Source organism: Oryx dammah, unplaced genomic scaffold, assembly GCF_014754425.2.
Source record: "Oryx dammah isolate SB20612 unplaced genomic scaffold, SCBI_Odam_1.1 HiC_scaffold_11, whole genome shotgun sequence".
Lineage (NCBI taxonomy): Eukaryota > Metazoa > Chordata > Mammalia > Artiodactyla > Bovidae > Oryx > Oryx dammah.
Window position 1 is genome coordinate 37,522,339 of NW_024070195.1, and position 21,219 is coordinate 37,543,557.

General features: G+C 48.0%; 1 protein-coding gene across 3 annotated transcripts in view; it reads left to right on the forward strand.

Annotated features, from left to right (window-relative positions):
• The window catches only part of KIF6 (kinesin family member 6), a 430,349-nt gene that overhangs the window by 339,149 nt on the left and 69,981 nt on the right, over positions 1-21,219 (forward strand). For all 3 annotated transcript variants that reach the window (XM_040249763.1, XM_040249761.1, XM_040249762.1), the window contains exons 14-15: positions 5,606-5,714; positions 14,829-14,884. In XM_040249763.1, coding sequence (XP_040105697.1) covers positions 5,606-5,714; positions 14,829-14,884 — 165 coding nt within the window. The remainder of the gene's footprint in view (positions 1-5,605; positions 5,715-14,828; positions 14,885-21,219) is intronic.

Here is a 21,219-nt window from a genome sequence, read left to right on the forward strand (position 1 = left end):
GATAGACCTCTGAGTCTGACAGACTAAACAAAGTTGGAAGAAGGCGCAGGGCATCATCCCTTTTAAGCTCAGATCTCCCTCCCGCCCCACACCAATTCTGGCACCAGCTCGAGACACCATCTTACGTCTCATCTTTGTAGGACCTATTAGCTACTTGTCAACAAATGATGGAGTTTTTCTTGGCTAACCCTAAAATAGATACCTTCAAGAGTATTTGCATTTTTAACAAAAGCTTCTTGGAGATGGAATTCATCTCTAAGGGTAAGATATAGTGGGGAGAAGATGGTGTTGAATTTCTGGAATCACACCATGCAGGCTTCCCAGATGGCTCAGTGGCAAAGAATCCACCTGCCAATGTAAAATCATACCATTCAGTGGATGGACCCACCCCCCTAGCCTGATGGTGGAAAGAGCGACAGCAGCGGGTGCTTGCTTCTCTTCCCACATCGCATCACAGCGTGCTGTTCCAAGAGGAACAACGTAAAGCATCTAAAACATTCATTCATTCTTTCAAAAGATATTTGGGGACTTCCCTGGCAGTCTTGCAGTTTAGACTTCACCTTCCAATGCAGAGGGTACAGGTTCCATTCCTGGTCGAGGAGCTAATATCCCGCATGCCTCTCAGCCAAAAAAATAAAACAGAAGCAAAAAAATGTGACAAATTCAATAAAGACTTTTAAAATGATCCACATCAAAAAAAAATCTCAAAAAAAAAGATATTTGATTGAGTTCCACTGATGTGCCAGGTACTATCCAGGTTCTGATAGTATCGCAGCAAACCAAACTAACAAAAATCCCCTCCCGCCTGGAGCTCACAATTCTAGAAATGCCCACAGAACATATTAACATATGAAGCAAACTATGCAAAAAGTAAACAGAACTCATGGTTCTGTTTCTTCGATGATACTGTAAAAAAGAATTCAGAATTTTAGATAAGATGGGCACTAATAGTGTAATTTACAAACTCATGGGTAAATAAATCTATTGCTACCAGGTCACTTAGAGCCCAGCACCTGCCTTCTCTATCAGGCATACTTTTCCCTGGAAAAACTGACTGAAGAGTTGATCTACCTTCCTCTATAAGCTGGGCAATTTTTTACTCCTTTTATAACCATTTCTTCGAGTGAGCCTCACTTTCCTCCTCTGTAAAATGAAATTATGACTGGGGATCACAGAGAAGTTTAACTGGGATAATCTTTAAGAAAGCACTTGGCCCCATGATTAGCATCAGATATGCGAAAAATTAATTCCTACCAGGTGGCACTACCACAGATATTAATCCAGTTGCCCTTTAAAACAAAATTTATTGGAGTATAGCTGCTTTACAGTGTTGTGTGAGTTTCTGCTGTACAGCAAATGAATCAGTTGTGTGTATCCATATATCCCACTGTTTTGGATTTCCTTCCCATTTAGGTCACCACAGAAAATTGAGTAGCGTTCTCTGTGCTGCACAGCAGGTTCTCAGTAGTTATCTATTTTATATATCGCTCGCTCGCTCAGTTGCTTCAGTCATGTCTGACTCTTTACAACCCCATGGGCTGTAGCCCACCAGGCTCCTCTGTCCATGGGATTCTCCAGGCAAGAATACTGGAGTGGGTTGCCACCCCCTCCTCCAGGGGATCTTCCTGACCCAGGGATCGAACCTGGGTCTCCCTCACCTCCTGCACTGCAGGGGAATTCGTTACCGCTGAGCCACTGGGGAAGCCCCATCTTGTACACAGTCGTGTATTTATGCCAATCCCAACCTCCCAATTCATCCTACTCCGCTTTCCCCCCTTGGTGTCCATCCATACATTTGTTCTCGGTGTCTGTGTCTCTATTTCTGCTTTGCAGAATGGTTCATCTGTACCATTTTCCTAGGTTCCACATGTATGCATTAATACACAATATTTATTTTTCTCTTTCTGACTTCCTTCACTCTGTATCACAGTCTGTAAGACATACAGATGGCCAAGAAGTAGGTGAAAAGATGCTCAACGTCACTAATTATTAGAGAAGTGCAAATCAAAACTACAGTGAGGTGTCACCTCACACCAATCACTATGACCATCATCAAGAAACCTACAAAGAATAAATGCTGGACAGAGTGTAGAGAAAAGGGGGCCCTCTTACACTGCTGATAGGAATGTAAATTGATGGAGCTACTACAGAGAACAGTATGGAGGTTCCACAATCCTCCGGCCCCTTGCTTCCCCGGGATCTCTTCCACTTCTCCGCCTGACAAGTGCTGCTCTGCTCCATCTTCAGGACTCTCCTGGCTTCCCCTGACAGACCTGGCCTGCCCTCCCTCCCTCCTTGTTTCCCAGACCTAAGCCTGCCTTAGAAGCAGCGATTTCTTTTGTAATTATTTGTTCACCTTTCTCCCTTACTGAACTTTGAACTCTTTAAGGGCAAGGATCGATCACTCTAATCCTGTTTCAGCTTATCTCTCTGTCACTTGCCTAGCACAGCACCTAAAATGAATAAATACTTGTTGAGAGAATGAATAAATACTTGTTGAGAGAATAAATGAATAAATAAATCGTTAGCGAGGTGAGAAGCTCCTGCTCTTTTCAGCGCTGAGAGGGAAGAGGTCGCCAGACCAGAAAGAGCTGTTTTCTAAACTCTGAGAGGGAAGGGAAAAAAGGTGCTTTTTTATTTTATTTTAACTTTGTGGCTGACCCCATACTGAAGTGAGAGCTGGTCTATTAGCACAGTCCAAAAGGCTCTGAGCCCGCAGAGGTGGACGAGAGGAGAAGTGAGATGGATCCAGCATCATGCACTGCGGCTGCCTGTGCAGTCTCTTCCACACACCCCTCTCTGTGGACCCAGCCTCACCCTCCAGGTGAAGCCGTGAAGCCCCCAGAGGCTTCAGGCCTGGCCTTGCCTCCTGGCCTTCGGTCCACGGGCATCCTCGCCACCTCACCTTGACCTCCCAGAGCCGTCAGCCCTCACTCTTATGCCCATTCACCTGAGGTCATCACCATCAAAGAACTCCAGTCCCAGAATCTTCCTCCATTGTAGCTGGAGAAAAATCAGTCCCCTGCATTCCTGACAATAAGCCACGGTACTGCAGGACCCCAAGTGCCTTTTAAACCGCCGAAAGTGTCAAATACTTGCAGTGGAACTATCCCATAATGTGTACTTTACTAAAATTTAAGTTTCTGAAAATTGATATCTGTGTATTTGTCATGGCACCAGCCCCAAATTTTCTTAACACAACCTTCCAAATTCTCTGCAAAATGCTCCCAAACTACCCTCTGGGCTTATTGCCTCCGTGTGTCCCCTGTCCCTTCTGCTCCCTCTTGCCAGGACCCCCACCCCTCAGAGAAGGCCCAGTGGGGTTTTCCGCTGATTGTAAGTTCTTTCAGGACCTACGACCATATAAGTGCCATGGGCTCTGAGAAGCCTCGCAGTGGTCTTTCCACCCAGCTGTCACCTTAGGTGCTTGGCTCCAAAAGAGCACAGAGCCTGGGACAGAAAAGGCCATGAGCCCGTCTCCTCTACCGCTTTGTGGACAACCCTCCACCCTGACCCCACCTCCTCCGCCTGTGGCTGGTGGAGGCCCTCTCATCACCTCCTGGGGGGGAGGCAATCTAGGGGTCCCACAGGTAGATGGGTTCTAAGTGTGGTCTCGGTGGAGTTTCCCTCTCCCCAGACTCGGTTGTTGTTCAGTCGCTCAGTCATGTCAGACTCTTCACGACCCCATGGACTGCAGCACACCAGGCTTCCCTGCCCTCCACCATCTCCCCGAGTTTGCTCAAACTCATGTCATTGAATCAGCGATGCCATCCAACCATCTCATCCTCTGTCGTCCCCCTTCTCCTCCTGCCCTCAGTCTTTCCCAGCATCAGTCTTTTCCAATGAGTAGTCCAGAGAGATTCAGTCCTCTACCCTCTGTGGTTAAAACAAATCCTACAGATGATAAATCATAAAAGTAACGCAGGAGGGCATACACTGTCAGAGTCGGGCATCGACTAGAGTCAGGGGGAAAGTGTGGAAGGAGTCCTTTGGTTCTTGGTGGGCTCTGCTGGGCCAAAGCACCCTCTGGCTAATGTCCCTCACGCATCAGGGCTCATCTTTCCGAGCATGGCTCAGACCCGTTCCCAGGCCCACTCGACTCGGGAGTGTGCAACAGGACTGAGATGAGCCCATTTGCTTCTGATTGGAAAAGGGTGGGGTGTCTTGTGCCTCACCATTCAGACATTCTCCGTGGTGCTATTTTTATCAACAGTAATCATTAAATTGGTGTCAGATGGGCTGGTCCAGTGCCTCACCCCAGGGCTGGGTGATGGAATGCCACGGGTTTTTTCCAGGCAAAAGGAGATGTGGCACGTGGTCCATATGAATGCACCTCTCTCGTACCCCAGGCGAGCCCCTCTAGCCCTGGACCCGGTTCCCATGGCAATGAGAGCAAGGTTCTGCATCACTCCTGGTTCATGCCTGACCTGATTCATTTAACAGATATATGTTGTATACCTTCTAAATGCCAGACATTGAACAAGACACTGGGGACTCACGAAACATATTATCTCTACCTCCTGAGAGACATGTGTTGCACGAGAAAGGCCTGTCACGTGAAGTGGCAGTGTCTGCTGGGCTGTGCAGGTCACAGACACATTGCTAGACACAGAGTGGAGGGAGGATTTGTTTAGTCTGGGGCTCACGGCAAGCTCCACGGAGGTGGCGGCACTCAGCCAGGGTTTCAAAGATAGAGTTAAGTGGATGAAAATGCACCAAAGGAAACCACTGGCAGAGGCATGAAAACGACTCCATAGGTTCATCCAAAATCCAGCTGTGCAAGCAGCTCTCACCATGAGGTCCCACACCTGCCTGGAGCCTCACGCTGAGAGGCTGTGAGGAAGAGGCCTCAGGGCAGGAGTGCCATCTGCTCACCCCCAGGGCTCTGGCTGTTCTGATTCTGTTTTCAGAGTCTGGCCCCACCGAGCAGGGCCCAGCAACCCTACTCGGGCGGTAGTGGCTCCAGGGATCCAGGAGATTGAAGTTAGTTGTGAACGAGGAACCTCCACCGCCATCCACTCTTGGGTCTTGTGATTGAGAACCTGACTCTGGACTTAGAACTAGGGCCCCTCGCTAGACCCAGGAAACAAGGATGGATCCTTCCATGGAGGCTCAGGGCAGAATTTTCTAGATTCTAAGTCTTTCAGTTGGGACCATACTTCTTTTAACTGGATGCCTGAAAATTCAGGGTGAAATTTAGCAGAAAACCCAAATGGGGCATAATAGGAGAACGGGGAGAAACGTGGCCCCAGACGATGGCCAAAAGTGCTTTGGCAGATGTCCCCGGCCATCCAAGCCTTGGGGCTCTGGTTTTCATTTCCTCTGACCGGACATTCCAGACTCCGCCCCGCAAGAGTCACGAGGAGGCCCGGGCTCAGGCCCCACGGGTCACAGCGGGTGTCCCTGGAAGGGCCTCCTCCCTGCGTGGCAGTGGCCAGCTGGAAGGGCCTGGGGCCACCTGGCCTGGGGCCACCTGTCTGGTCAGGAGCCTCCCTGCTGTGGGCCTCTGGAGCCAGGCTTGGGTCTGAGGTCTGACTAAAGTGACAATGGAATTAATGGGACCCCCGTGCCATCACTGAGGCTATTTCCCTGTGTCTCCAAACAGGGATGAGAGAGGAAATGTCGTTAGGACGCCAGGAGGCTTTTGAAATTTTCAAGAGGGACCATGCTGACAGCGTCACCATCGAAGACAACAAACAGATTCTGAAGCAGAGGTAAGGCCTCTGCAGAGAGCAGCGGGTCCTCCGAGGCTGCGCCGGGCCGGCCTCCAGACAACTCGCTGCTCTGCCCTCTCTCATCCGCCCAGTCCGGTTTCCGAGAGAAGGGCACGGGGTGTGTGCAGCTTCACGCTGGTCGAGTTGCATCCAGCCTGGTACCCTTGTCTCCCACGTGTTAAGTCTCATTATCCCAATACAGCTGGGTCATCAGCAACGTTAGAACAGGGGCTGTACACGCCAGCACTTTGCATACTGTCCTCACATCTTACATTAATTCCCAGCATCCTGGGACTCTATCGCTATTTCACTGCTGCAAAGGCAAGGGGAAAAAAGATGCTTACAGTCCAAATGGAGAAGGAAATGGCAACCCACTCCAGTATCCTTGCCTGGAAAATCCCATGGACAGTGGAGCCTGGTGGGCTGTATAGTCCTTGGGGTCACAAAAGAGTCAGACATGACTTAGTGACCAAACAACACAGTCCAAACGCCGCGTCTTAGAACTCCAGGCCCTCCGCAGCTCTGCAGAGCCACCCTGCACTCCTTGGTCACGGGACGCGTATACACACGCGTGTCCTGTGACCCACACACCTCTGAGGTGTTCTCCCGGCCAGAAGCAGAGCAGGCAGCACCATTTGTTGACAGTTTGTCCAGCAAAGCCTGTGTTCTGGACCCTTTAGAAAAAGCTTAGAGGTGCATCATTTGCCGCCGCTAATGCTGCGACGTTCAGCGTGTGTCCTCAAGCTGGTGCAAACAGAAAACGTGTGGGCCTGGAGTTTAAAAGAGAGGGTTCTAGACCGCGAACTCTCAGACGTCATGTGTGACTCCGCATCGCAGCACACAGAACATTTTCAAAAAGTATTCGTTGAATTAAAATGAGCTCCAGGTTTGAGAATCATATGTTTATAAATGCTTCAAGGAAGCTTGAGAAGGGGACGAGCTCTCTCAAGGAAACAGGCCAAAGTACAAGAGCCTGGAGGGTAAGAAACTTAGGGGAAGCTTTCAAGAAAGGAGGGGAAGGAGCTGAGAAGAGAAGAGAACCAGCAGGAAAGACCAGCCTGAAAGCCAAGAGGGGAGATGGCTCCCAGAGCAAGTTGTCACTGGTGTCAGATGCTACAAAGAAATAGGCCGGGGGGACTTCCCTGGTGGTCCAGTGGTTAAGGCTCTGCTTTCCAATGCAGGGGGTGCAGGTTTGATCCCTAGCCGGGGAACTAAGATCCTATATGCCACAAGTCATACCCAACTCTTTGCGACCCCATGAACTGTAGCCTGCCAGGCTCCTCTGTCCGTGGGATTTCCCAGGCAAGAATACTAGAGTGGGTTGCTGTTCCTTTCTCCAGGGTATCTTCCCGATCCAGGGAGTGAACCCAGGTGTCCTTCATTGCAGGCAGCTTCTTTACCATCTGAGCCACCAGGGAAGCCACAAGGTACAGCCAAAATTGTTTTTAATTTATTTATTTTGTAATTGAAGAATAGTTGCTTTACAGAGTCTTGTTTTCTGTCAAACCTCAACACGAATCAGCCATAGGTATACATACGTCCTCTCCTTCTTGAACCTCCTCCTATCTCCCTCCCCATCCTGCCCCTCTAGGTTGATACAGAGCCCCTCTTTGAGTTTCCTGAGCCATACAGCAAATTCCCATTGGCTATCAATTTTACATATGGTAATGTGAGTTTCCATGTTACTCTCTCCATACCTCCCACCCTCTCTTCCCCTCTTCCACACTCTGTCCATAAGTCTGTTCTCTATGTCTGTTTCTCCATTGCTGCCCTGCAAATGAATTCTTTGGTACCAAAAATTCTAAAAAGAGGTCAAATAAATAAAGCTTGTTTTCAAAAACTTAAAAAGTAATAAGCTGGAGGCAGCAGAAAAAAGTGCCTGGGGAGTCAGCAGCTGAAAGGGCTCGAACCAGATACAAGGAATGAAGGAGCAGGTGAGAAGGAACTGGGCAGATGAGGGAGGGCCAAGCAGTGTGTTCAGAGAGCTGTGAGAGGAGGAAGACTTCTGTGGCAGGAAAACGGAAAGTAGCCTGAGATCAGAAGTTTGTTTCAGGACGGAGAACTGGTCAGGGTTGTAGGCAGCAGGCAGAAGCAAGCTACTGCGGGGAGCAAGCGGGGAGAAACAGAGCGGGCGGGAAAGTAGGGAACAAAACAAGAGAACCGCTGACCCAGCAAGGCTCCAGGGAGCCGGGCAGTGGGGACCGTCAGAGGGCGGGGAGCCTGGAAGGGAGCCGGAATGGAGAAACACAGCAAGATGGGCTGATGCTGATACATTTGGAAGCAGAGGGGGCACATTAAAGACGGCCTCTGTTTTGTCTATGAAAAAAGAAATTGAAGCAGGACAAGAGATTGAGGGTGGTGATGAAGGTTCAGTAGGTACAGCTGCCACAGGCAACAGGAAAGAAGGCAGAGCTGGGAAAAGGGAAAGGGAAGGCCGGTGGCCCTGAGGGCCCAGCCCAGCCGTTAGCCGATGGCGTTTACACTCGGGGGCGCGGATCCCAGATCACTGGAGGAATCCAGTGAAGACTGGAGCAGCCCTCCTAACCAAGGAGGTGTCTACACGCCCTGTGACCCAGCAGTTCCCCTTCTGGGTTTACAGCCAGCGTGTCTCTGCACGTGCAGGGCTGAGTTTCAGAACCCCCCACAGATACCCAGGCCTTCCCCAGTGGCTCAGACGCTAACGAATCTGCCTGCTTTGCAGGAGACCCAAGTTCACTCCCTGGGTGGGGAAGATCCCTTGGAGAAGGGAATGGCAAGCCACTCCAGTATTCTTGCCTGGAGAATCCCATGGACAGAGGAACCTGGTGGGCTACAGTCCATGGGGTCTGCAAAGTCTGACACGACTGAGCAACTAGCACTCACACAGGGAGAAAGTAAAGTGACTCTAGTGAAAGTTGGACACGACTGAGCGACTGAACTGAACTGAACTGAACTGAGTGAAAGTTGAGGTATCTGTTTCTAGGAAACTGGAATATGCACACCCACGAAGACTTGAGCCTGTGAATCCAGGGGGTTTCACACACCTTCTGAACCTCTCCCTGGGGCAGGCTGTGTATTGTCAGCTGGACGTGCTGGAGCAGGACGCCTTGTTTGTCTGGAGACATGCGCATCAGGCTGGAGGACAGCTGCCTCGTCCAGTGACTTCACTAGAGCCCTCAGCTATGTCCACGCCTGCGGCTTCAGGGCCCATACCGGTGACCTCGTAACCCTGGCTTCATAGTAAACTGACCCGTGGAGCTTGTACAAGCTGCCAGAGCCCGGGCCTGGCTCCCTGGATATTCTCACTGAATTAGGTAGAGCCCGAGCATCCACTTGTTTCAGAATTCCAACATGCCACCATGTTTGAAAACCACTGGCCAGAGAACTTGTCCAGAGACCTTGAGGAAGAACATAATATGTCATCTCTCTTGTTCTAGAATTGGTGTGGCTCCTGGATCAGGCTTGTACTCTTGAGCTTAGGTCTCTTTCCAGCGGGAGATGGGTTTGGGGTGGGGGGCGGGACGCAGCGGGGAGGTGGGGCGGTTGGAAAAGATGAGGATGTATGGGTTTCCAGTACAGAGTTCACTAACTCCAGAACAGCAGAGTTCTGACAGCCGCATGACAGATGTGCTTTCAGGCTCACACACATGGAAATCGCACAGGACGGACTGGTGCGAATGGTGGTCCCATCTTCCTCAAGGCCCTAAAGCAAAGGAGTTAATGAAACTCACACAAAGCTCCCCTCTGAGAAGAGGTTTTCCCAGCAGTAAACCAGTCTTTTAAAATCAAATGAAAAGTCAGCAGACCAGCCCACATTTTTAAAATGTCTACATCTGTTCAGCGTTACCAATTATTAAAGGAATATTTGGGACCAGGGAGTGTAAGCCAGGTCCTACTCTTTTCTCAGGATTGGAACCTTTGCATTCACAGAGAGTATTCAATTAGAAGATATTACATGCTCATAAATCTTATGGCAGAGGACAAAGAGAGATGTTTTTATAGCAAACAAATAACTATAACCCATGCTCCCATAGCAGTCATTGAAATCAAGTGTGAAAACCTTCCAGACCTCCATCTCTTTAGGAACTGGTCTGCGGTGACCCTGATCTCACCAACCCATCTGCTCCCAGTCCCTCTGGTGACCTAAAGCATCACATGGACCGTGTGTTGGAGGAATGACGGGTCCTAGGAATACAGACATGCGCCAGAGTGGTGGTCCCCAGGGTGGTTAAATTGCTATTCCCTAGGACTTCCCTGGCAGTCCAGTGGTTAAGACTCTGCACTTCCAATGCAAGGGCCGAGGGTTCGATCCATGGTCAGGGAACTAAGATCCCACAGCCAAAAAATAATCGCTCTTCCCTAACTCTACTTCTAGTAGACTTCCTCTTAGAAAGTCTTACCTTTCTGATTATCCTCAGCCAGCAGAACCCATGGGCCTGGGCCCTCCCGTTTTGTTTACTCCTTCTCTTATCAAGTTACTCTGCCAACCCATGGCCCTAGTGCTGCACCATGGTGCTGGAAAAGTCCAGAAAAAAAGGGCTTAGGACCACCACCACCCCCCAACAACAGAAGCTCAGCCTCGTTACCCAGTGGCAAGTAGCTTCTAAGCTCAAATACAGGGACTCTTGACTCGAATTCCCTCAGCTCCCCCAGAGTGTGGGAGTTGATGCCGAGTTGCAAGAGGGGCCCATCAGTGGCTCAGACGTTAGTGTCACTTAGTAGGAGGGATTTCTACCCCTTCTTGCCAGCATGTCTCAGCTCTGCCCCCAGCTTGGGGAAACTTGTGCTGCCTGCCTGTGACAATAGAAATAAGATGTTGGCATGTTAATAGGATATCTGCCCTCCAGTAAACTGGAGCACGTGAGCCAATTCTTAAGCCAGATTTTTCAATAGGAGACAGTTCAGATAGAAGTGCAGTTGAAAATCACTACGTTTTCCAGGCATGACTCATCCTCACAGTATATAATAGCATGAAGAGAGGCTGGAAGCCCCATGCTTGGCTAACTCCTGTGCTCAGGCACCACATAGCTGACTATCTCTTGTGACAGGTCCCTCGTACAAACTGAATCCCCTGTTACAGGGTCCCATTCAGTAACAAAAGAGTAAATCAATGGGGAGGTCAGCCACTGCTGGAAATGAAGGCGTTGATAATGCAAGCAAAACCGAGAAGAGCAACCCCCCCCCCCCACTCAGCTGAATCCTTTAGATAGAGACTAGAACAACAATATCACACCAACAGGAAAACTGGACCAAGAGCATCCAAGAGCAAATCTAACACCATCATCTGGAAATAAAGTCCACCCCAAATAGGAGTTCCCTGGTTCCTATTAGACTTCAGTTTTAACCTTTATTATTTTTCCATTTGTGTTTTGTATTTACACCTTGTCTCCTGAACTAGGATTATGCACTCTGAGAGCAAAGATTAGATTAGAATCTTCTCAGCCTCCCTACAGTTTTTTTCTAAAACAACGCTAGCCATAAAAAAGGTACTCAAATAAGACTTCTTGAAAATGACAATTTGAAATTGACTTTGAGAAACTGTAGCGGCCCAGAAAGCTGCCTGAGAACGGCTTGCTAGAAGTAGGTGAATGTGGCAGTGACTTCCTGTGTCAGGGAGGAACCCTTTGGTGGGCAGCCGTCTTGATGGGGAAAGGGGACATGATAGGAAGGAATTTCAGGATTTTAAAAAGTGTAGTAGAAATGAAAACTGAATCTTCATCACAGTACAACAGAGGCAGGTATCATATCAGGAATGAGTCAACAGAGAAAGGAAAGGACATAGACCCAGTCTTTATGATGGGGAAGCGAATCGGACGTTCACTCCTTGAATGGTCAACACATTCTGTTAGTTACCCTAGACAAGAAGAGCAGACCGCAATGTGGGAAACAGCCCAAAGGCAGGCAGCATGAACGCAGGGAGCTGAGCAAGCAGCGCTGGAAGTGGTCTGGGGGAGAGATGACAGCGCCCTCTCAGGGCGAGTGGCGCAGCGTGAAGCTTGGTGGGATGTCAGTGTAGGTACTGAGGACAGACAGGGGGCAAGACTCCAGGACTGAGTGAAGGGGCTGATAGAGAGAAGGGCAAAGGCAGGTATGGTGTGTAGGTTAGTGGCATGAGCCCCTGGGTGAGTGTGGGTGCCAGGCAGTGAGGGGAGAAAGGCAGGGAGGTCTTCAGGGAAGGTCCTCAGCCCTGCTCTGGATCCCATGGGTTTTAGTTATCTGCAGGGCATCAAATAGACAGAAAATAAAGTGGGACTGAGATCTGGGAGCTGTCCAAAGACGTGGCCATTGAAGGCACTGGCCTGAGTGGAGGCCTGGAGAGTGGGTGTCCTGAGGAGAGGCTCTAAGGCTAAACCCTGACCACTGAAGAAAATGAAAGTGTTGGCCACTCATTCGTTTCCAACTTTGCAACCCCATGGACTATGCCCACCAGGCTCCTCTGTCCATGGAATTCTCCAAGCAAGCATACTAGGTAGCCATTCTCTTCTCCAGGGTATCTTCCCTACCCAGGGATTGAACCCAGGGATCAAACCGAGGTCTCCTGCATTGCTGGCAGATTCTTTACCATCTGAGCCGTCAGGGAAGCCCAAACCCTGACCATCACCAGCATCTAAGGAACAGATCGCAGAAGAAAAGCCTGAAAGAGTCTGAGAAGCAACACTCAGGGAGAGAGGGGAAAAAACAGGAAGATACATGATGCGACATGGAAGCCAATGGAAGAGACTTGTTTTCACTCTGCGATTCTCTCCAGGTAGATGAACTCTTTCGTCTAGAACTAAGGCTGGGGCAGGAAAAAGGCGAGGGGGTGGCTCCGAGGGAGCTGGGCTGGGGGGTGTGGAGATGCAGGAGGAACAGGGCAGGAATGCAGAGCCGCGTCTCATCGCTGTTGACTCCCCTCCTTCTCCTTCAGGGCTGGGCTTCCTCAGGCAAGGGTCTGTCTCGACAACCCAGGAGCAGGAAAGCATGTGGGTGGGGTGGCCTGGGGTGGCACCAGCTGCAGAGTGAAGGGAAAATGGTCTCTTGGAGACGGTTCAGCCCTCACCCACACCTCTCCAGTGGGAAAGCCCTTTTTAGCTCGGCACTGGGCTGCAGAGAGCCTGGAACAACAGCCCACGGCTTCCCAGCCATGTCTGCCAGCCCGGCGTGGGGCGGCTCTTTGAAGACGGTTCACCACAGCACTCAGCAGCTCCTCGCCACGGGCCCCACACCCCGACACATGTGGGTGACCCCCAGGGAGGGGGGGCTCCCTTCCATGCCTGTGGCGGCTCCTCTGCGGAGATGGCCCTCTCTGCCTTCAGGATCTTCCCTTCTCGGCTCTGCGCTGGTTTCCTCCAGCACTGCTATAAATCTCAGCAGATTTGCAGCCTTGCTCTTATAGTTTCCGCATTCCCAAGAATCTCAAGCTTCCAGAACTCTGTGGAACAGGCCGTCAGAGGCGTCATTCACTGGGCTGTGGAGGACTATCAAACGCCATGAAACATGGCACCAACCAACAGTTAGAGTCCCCCCCCCGCCCCACCGCCCGCCTGCCCCCCGCCACCTCCACGTGGCAGAGCTTAAAGGATGAAGATAGTCCTCATTTGAGTGGCCCAGACAAAGCCTCAGTCTACCTGCCCAGGGGACAGAGGCCAGAGTGAGCCCGCAGAGCCCAGCACAGTGAGCCACCCATGTTACAAATGTTTGCTGAGCTGAATTCAGTCTGCCTGGCATCCAGTGGGCTTGTACTCATCTCCAGAAGGCGCCAAGCCCTAGCTGCAGAAGGGACATATGTCGTCTGGGGTGAGCCAGGGTGGGGAGTCCCAAGAAACCTAACACTGAGAGAAAATGTAGTCCCCTTCCCTGGAAACTTCTGTCGACAGTCTCCAGCCAAGCAGACACAGTCGGAAAATAGCAGTGACATAATTCACGCCTCTTTCCCAGCCAGCCCAGAGCATTCTGGGCACCCTGGACTTCGCTTCTGGTATTCCCGTACCTGGGAGCCCTCTTCTCCCCACGTCTTCTAACAAAATCCCGCAGGACTAAAGTGCTTATGGATGAAGCAGTAGCACATCTGGGATTTACTGGGATCCAGAAAGATTTGCGGGTGGAGCAATAACATTTCCTAAGGGCCCACTGTGTGTAGCTTAGACGGCATGGTTTTCATAGAGGTCATTTCTACACTTGTCCAGCATAAGACTGGGCTCTCAGGGGGCTTCTCAAGAATACCTGTTGGAAAATAGAGAGGAGTCATTAAGTAAATGTCAACACAGCATCTAGGGGACGAGTAGGCAGCCATCTAAAGATAGTGGAAAGTTTCTAAGAACATAGGGAAGGACTTACAATGCTAAATGAAAAAAAAATCAAAGCACAAAATCATATATATATATGATCTTAACTCTGTAACAACTGGCTAGAAAGAAGACTAGATCTCAGAATAGGTCTATTTCTGGGTAGGGAATAATGAGGGTTTTGTTTTTTTTTTTCCTTGCTTTGATAGTTCCAAAATGTGGTTTAACATCATCTATAACAAAAGTAAACAAACTTTTTTCTGGAAAAAGCCAGATAGTAAATATTTTCAGCCTTTCAGGCTCCATAGCCTCCGTCACAGCCGCTCAACTGCCTTTGCAGTGTGAGAGCAGCCTTAGACAGTAAACAAAGGAATCCATGTGGCTGCGTCCCATACAACTTGATTTATAGAAACTGATGATGGCGTGAATCTGCCTCATGACCAGCCATAGTTTACCAGTCAGGAAAAAAAAGAGAAAAGATCAGAAAAAAAAAAAAGTTCTTTAAATACTCTTTGACTCTAAGATCTTGGTACTATGATTCATAGAACACCGCACATAAGGCGTAGAGAGCCCTGCTGTACTCTGGTTTCTTGGTATCATAAAACATTAGAAATCAAAAGTCGTAAATTAGAGACTATGAGAAGGAAGTTGTACACTGAAGAGAGTAAAAATTCATGACACCAGTAATTAACACAAATTTTATTTCTGCTCTTCAGTCAAATATATTTCATTCATTTAAATTGTCTTTTTATGTCCCTTTCCATGAAGTTTTATAACAGAGACCTCTCAGGAATCTCTTATTTTTAAAACATAATTTAGGATGAACAGAAAATGTTAAACTCTCATTTCTTCTTTTTTTTCCCCTCTCCAGATTTTCTGAAGCCAAGGCCCTGGGAGAAAGCATAAATGAAGCAAGAAGTAAAATTGGTAAGCAGATGACACTCTGTGAGCCTCTTTCACAGGCCATTTTCCTGGTGAAAATCAGGTCATGATGTGCTTCCAAACAGCCATGAGGACCAGTTTCAGAAGATCCCTGCCAAGGAGGCTGCTTTGAGAGCACCTCTCCTTGGAAGTTTGTCATCTCTCCCACCATCCATCAGGGAAATCACTTTCTTTTGTCTAGAACTTGAATTGTTCATCCTCCTGCAGGCCTGAGTCTGAGCATCCCAATGAGCAAGTTTTGTCTGTCCCTGGTGTTTTCCAGCAATAGCTCAACTGGTCATAACTGTACTATTGCAGTGACGTTTCACGTTTTTAAGGGACTGTGGAACACGTTCACACCTCCCAGAGCTTATACTTATTGTTTTTGGCCCAGGTGTGCATTTTTCAGCACCATATCATCTCCTTCAGTAACTAGGAGAATGAGAGGCAAAAATGAGTCACTCTGCCCTCCCAGGACTTGGGCTGCCCAATGGAGCTCCCCCGCTTAGGTGAGCATCCCTGGAAAAGTGAGGTTAAAGCAAGAGGCAACCTCGGTAATACTGTGCCTCAGATCTTTGTCAAAGTGAGAGGAAGAAGCTTCTTTCACCCGAAGCTAGAAGACACACAGAGACCCACCTCCCAGGCTGGGCAGCTTCACCAAGGGGGTCCCTTGTGGCTTCGTCTCTATGCTAGCTAAGACAGGAGTTATCTGTTACAGCTGACTCCTGTGTCCCCCTCGTCCTGACCTCTCTGCTCTCATAAGTGAGGACAGGACAGAAGGACACCATGAAAGTCCCTTTTAGCTTTTCCTACAAAATATGACCACTAACAATAGCCTGGTAGTTCGGGAACCGGGTAGCCCTGCATTCTCTACTGCAGCCTGAACAAAGAACTGAGGCCGACAAGCCCCGACCCACGCCCAGCACCAGGACAAGGATCTCTAGAGTCTCAGAGGTTCTTGACTTAAGGTCCAGCAACTTGTATGGAGGGAAAATGCACCTTTATTTTCACTAACCTCTAACTGCGGTTTAGTGCTCTGTCCAGTGATGAATGTCAGCAGCAGACCACAGTAGAAGTACCAGCACCTGTCACAGTGGAAATTACCAACATTTTCACTTCACAACACAGTTGACAAACATTGTAAAATATCTTTTATACTCATCAGTGCTTCAAAATTACAGTAGTTATTAGACTCACCAGTAGACCTTGTTATTTAATGCACTTATATAAAAGCACATATAGCTATTTTTATATCACAAAACTTTTTAAAATCTTGGTAACTATTTCAATGTAATCGGTCTCTCTTAAAATCCTATGTAAAACTCCTTTCTTGGCTTGAATTCTCAAAACCCCTAAAACCGTATGAAAAAAAAACTGAGGGTCAGGAGCACTTTTCTAGAGATAACATTTATAGTTTATTGGACTCTCATAGAGATCAGTGACCCAAACCAATGATGAGGGAAGGGGAAACAGGCCTAAGTGGATTCAGAGCCAGCTTGTCAGAGTCATCTGACTCGAAGGACCTAATGGTCTGTTTTCACTCCTGGGGAGACAAGGGGAGGACATTTTATGAATCGTTTCTCCCCAAAAAGTGACATAAAGTTTTGTCCTTGGAAAACATCTAACTCTCTAAGCCAAAATAAAACTGTTCCAACACTAATGAAATATACAAACGGTGGAAGACAACAATGGCCCATTCTAATATACTTAGCATTTCACTCTGAGTACAGTGAGTTGTTGTCACAAGTAATTTTAAATTCTCCATAATTTTGATGCAACAACATACATTGATGGATCCAGTTTCCCATATTTCTTGAGATTAGGCAAATCAGAGGCTGCCCCACAGCTGCCCAGGCCAGGGATGTGAAGGCTGTAGTCCGTATTCCAGACAATATGTCTGTAATTTACACACAAAAGGTCCAGACGTACTAGAGAAAGCCCTGGGCAAATAAACCTTTGTGTTTTCTGGATAATAATAAGTAGAGTTCATAGCAGTGTTAAAACTCAAACATTTATTGCTAATGAGAAAGTGGCTGGTAGGTCAGTGGGGCTAATAAAACCAATGTCACTCTTAAGTCATTTTATGCAAATAATAGGCTTAAAACCTACCTCCTGGCCACCTATCTTTCAGATCTGCTCTTGATCCAAGGGGGGCCAAGGCGAGTGGATCGTTGAGACTCAGCACCCTTACACAACAAGCCCCTGAGAGTGCTTGACCACAGCGAGTAGCCCCGACCACCACCACCACTGCATCTCAGACACGGGGTTAAGACTAAGGACGTACAAGGTGGAACCTGTACACATATTTTAAATTTCCAAGGCATCCTTGAAGGAAACTGGTTTTAAGAGATTTACAACATTACTGAGTGTATTTTTTCCTAGGGAGAAATTAAATCAAGTGGAATTTTCATCCCCCTACAAGTCCTTTAGTGAATCTAAGAGCCTGGAGGTAGGAGCGTGGCACGGATGTGCCATGACGTGCGTGGGGTGATGACTCAGCTCCAGTCCCAGGCTGAGCCACATCCTCTCTCCGGACCCTCGGGCTGGAGTGAGAAGCTGGGGGAGCCTGTGCAACTGGCCTGCCGAGGAGAGAGGGAAGGTCAGTCTGTGATCTACACACCAGCTAGCCCACACGCTTCGAATGCAGGTTGCCACTGTCTTCTTGGGCAATTTGGTTTTTCTCTGATGTTGTGATCTAGAGCTGCCACTTGAATTTCATTCATTTTTTTTAAAGAAACGTATTGTTTTTTCTAAGTTTTGGCTGCGCCGGGTCCTCGTTGCTGCACAGGGGCTTTCTCAAGTTGTGGCAAGTGGCGGCTGCTCCTTAGCTGTGGTGCTCAGGCTTCTCCTTTCGGTGGCTTCTCCTGCTGCAGAGCATGCGCTCTGGAGCGCCCGGGGTTCAGTAGTTGCAGCTCCGGGGTTTAGTTGCTCTGCGGCATGCGGGATCTTAGTTCTTGGACCAAGGATCAAATGTGTGCCCCCTGCATTGGCAGGCAGATTCTCAACCACTAGGCTACCGGGAAAGTCCATGAATTTCATTATTAAAAATCCTTAGAGGTTATTAGTTCAGGAGCAACCATATAATTTTTACATGGCAACAATCTAATTTTTACATGGCATAATCATTTCAACCAAAATTTCCATGTTATTTTCTTTTCTTATAACAAACCAAACCAAACTGAGTAGATTAAACTCTTGCCACAAACTCCTTTCTTCGTCCTTCTCTGTACACTATTTACATCAGTCCTGATGCTGAAACAAGTTGAAGTCAGAAATGGAAGAAATGACTAATTTCTTCAGGATCTCCTCCCCGAATAATGAGGTCTTTATTTTCGAAAGGAGAGCCATTTTCATTGCATTTTCCTGCCCCATACACAACAGCATTTAGACCACTTTCCATCATAGGTTCCATCACGCATTCATATACACCCTGCCTCCACTGATCATATCTCTAAAAATGCCATTAAACCACAGGAAAAGAAATAGATGGCTTCCAAAGCAGAGGCACAATCCAGGCCGTTTTTCACTTATTAGAATCCTGGCGTTAGCTTCTCTACATCAGCGTGCTACTTCTGGCAGCATTGTCTTTGGCATCAGAGAACAATGAATGGCTGTTCCTTGGCATGAGGCCCACACTCACCCAGTCTGGGAACCAGCAGCTTCAGAGGCAGGTGAAATAGCCTGACTGACGCGTCTTGGCACCTCTTCACCCTCCACAGACCCCTCTAGGGCTAACTGAAAACATTCATCAGAGGATGTACAACAGAAGGGTTTTCCCCGGGGAGCCAATCAGTGATCACTTCAGAAATCACAGGAAATGTAACAGAAGTAGATGTCAGTAAGCAGGGAAGAAGAAAACCCAAATGCTAGAAGAGCTGACAGAACATTCTGGAAGTTTTCCCTCTCCTGCTTCACCTTCAAACAAGGACGGCTAGCCCACCATTTGAACAGTATCCTTTTGAAGAGTGTTTCTCCTGCGCATCTGGGGTTTGGGCAAGTCATTGCTCAGATCTGGGTCTCCATCAGCAGAACACGTGAGACTGTTTTTCCATTGTGCATCTTCTTTCATCTTCTTCTGAGGTTTACTTCTGGACCTGCCCATGCATGTTCGCTTCTAGCATCTCACCCTACATCAAGATTGTATTGCGAGGCTGGCAAGGCCTCAGTCAAGTCTATTCTCTTGTTACTATTTGTCACCAGCTCCAAATAACTGCACCCACTGCAGCTTCACTGAGCACTGACTCTGGGCCATGCCAAGAACTTAGCAAGCGCATTATCTCATTTAATCTCCACAGAGAAGAACCGCAGTCTATACATGTGTCATAGATTCTAAAATACACAAGTTTTACAGTCTTAACACCTCTGAAGTCAGGAAACATTTAACAATCCATTGGCTGTCTTTTCATTTTAAAAACCTCTTTAATGAGACCAGATCTTACAGTTGATGTAGCCTAGATTCTCTGAAATAAAGTATGATCGTTATTTTGCAGATTTTTAAAAAATGGAATTTCAGGGAGGTGGCCTGCTAAGTGGCCAGTCTGAGATCAAAGTCCATTTCTGTCCAACTCCAAAACTTTTAAATACAGTATATTATCTCCATAAATTCAGATTTATCTGCCTCTGAAATTTTCTGAGTTTAACATTTCCCTAAGCTATTACTCAGTTTTCCTGAATCTTGTTGCCCTTCATTTGATGTACTCAACAAAAGGCTCATACCAGACCCTAGTTCATGCATATGGAGCCCAAGAAGATGAAAAGAGTCTCTGTAAGATGGTTAATGATTGGTCTTTCACCCAGTGGAGCTCAGTTGCAAGGATGAGTGGGTTTGACACCCAGCCTGTCCTCGCTCTCCATCCCACGGGCACTAGCCCACGGTTGCACTGACCCTTAGAGAGGGGTGCCTTTTTCTAATTTGCAGAAAGGTGTGCTGCAGACCTGCAGCAGCTCTGGAGGGTTCACGGTCCCACATGGGTCACAATTCTCATTTCCAGCGGTTTGCAAAATAAAACAGAGGGGTCGTATGTTCAGGCTCTGTACAGTTCCAACTGAGTGCACATACTGATGCTTCAGAAAACATGAGAGATTTCAAATCACAAACTTAGATGAGGTTTAGTAGAAATGGGTGTAATGAAGTACTTACGCTTAAGTACCAAAATGAGCACCAATCAACTGGACCAGAGAAAGCCTGGTTAAGGGCAGGCAAAGAAATCATCAAGGACCACAAAATAAAAATATGTCACCATAATGTGAAAAAAATGCATGTTCTCAAAATTAAATGCAAAACGTCAAGGTGACACCCTTTCCCTCTGCCCAGCATTTCCATGTGTGTGCACTGCATTTCCTGGGAATTCTGCCTCTCTAGGGGAAAAGAGATGGTTCAGAGAAAAACAGTAAAGTCATAATGAAAACGTTACAAGGGCGATTTTTTGCTTTAGTAATTCATCACATGAATTTTAAATAATAAGCTCAGTTTGCACATTAGTTTGATTTTTTAAATTACTCTTATCAAACAAATTTAATTAATTTGTGTTCAATTTGTGTTGGCCAGGATGTTTGGCTGTAAGCACGAGAGGAATTTTATTGTCTCGTGAAAACAGGAAATCCAGGGAATGCATTTGGCTTCATGTGCTCCCTCCTCCCCATCCTCCACTCCCTCCTCCCCCTCCCGCTCTCCTCTCCTCTCCCCTCCTCCCAACTTGACTGGGTTCTCTGGGAGTCTCTCCCAATTTAGTGGGAAGGTGCTTCTCAAAGGTCTAAGCTAATGTGGAGGGGTCATACAGCATGAGGGGTCTGGTGGGCATGCAATCGAAATTCCTTCTATATTTATAGCCACTCCCCATCCCTCACATTACTTACTGCCCGAGCTCTGCCTCCTGTCAGATCAGCAGTGGCGTTAGATTCTCTAGGAGCACAAACCTTCTGTGAACTGCACACGTGAGGGATCTAGGTTGAGGGCTTCTTATAAGAATCATCCTGAAACTGCCCCCACCCCTACGTCATCTGTGGGAAAATTGTCTTCAACAAGACCAGTCCCTGGTGCCAAAAAGGCTAGGAACCTCTGGATGATAGATTCACAATCCCAGTAAACAGGGTCTTTTCCAGCACTGTTGGCAAAAACCCCTAGAGGGGGAATGACTGGCCTGGCTTAGGTCATGCGTCCATCTCTGAAGAAGACCCTGCATCCAGGGAGTGAAACGTTCTGATTCGCTGGTGCTACATCCTATGTCCCCTCCTCAGGACTCAGCTCACCTGCTCCATAGAAGCTGAATACAGGTTTTAGGGAGCTGAAGAAGTCTCTGTCTCCAAAGGAAGAAATGCTGGGCCGACAGCAACCATATTCA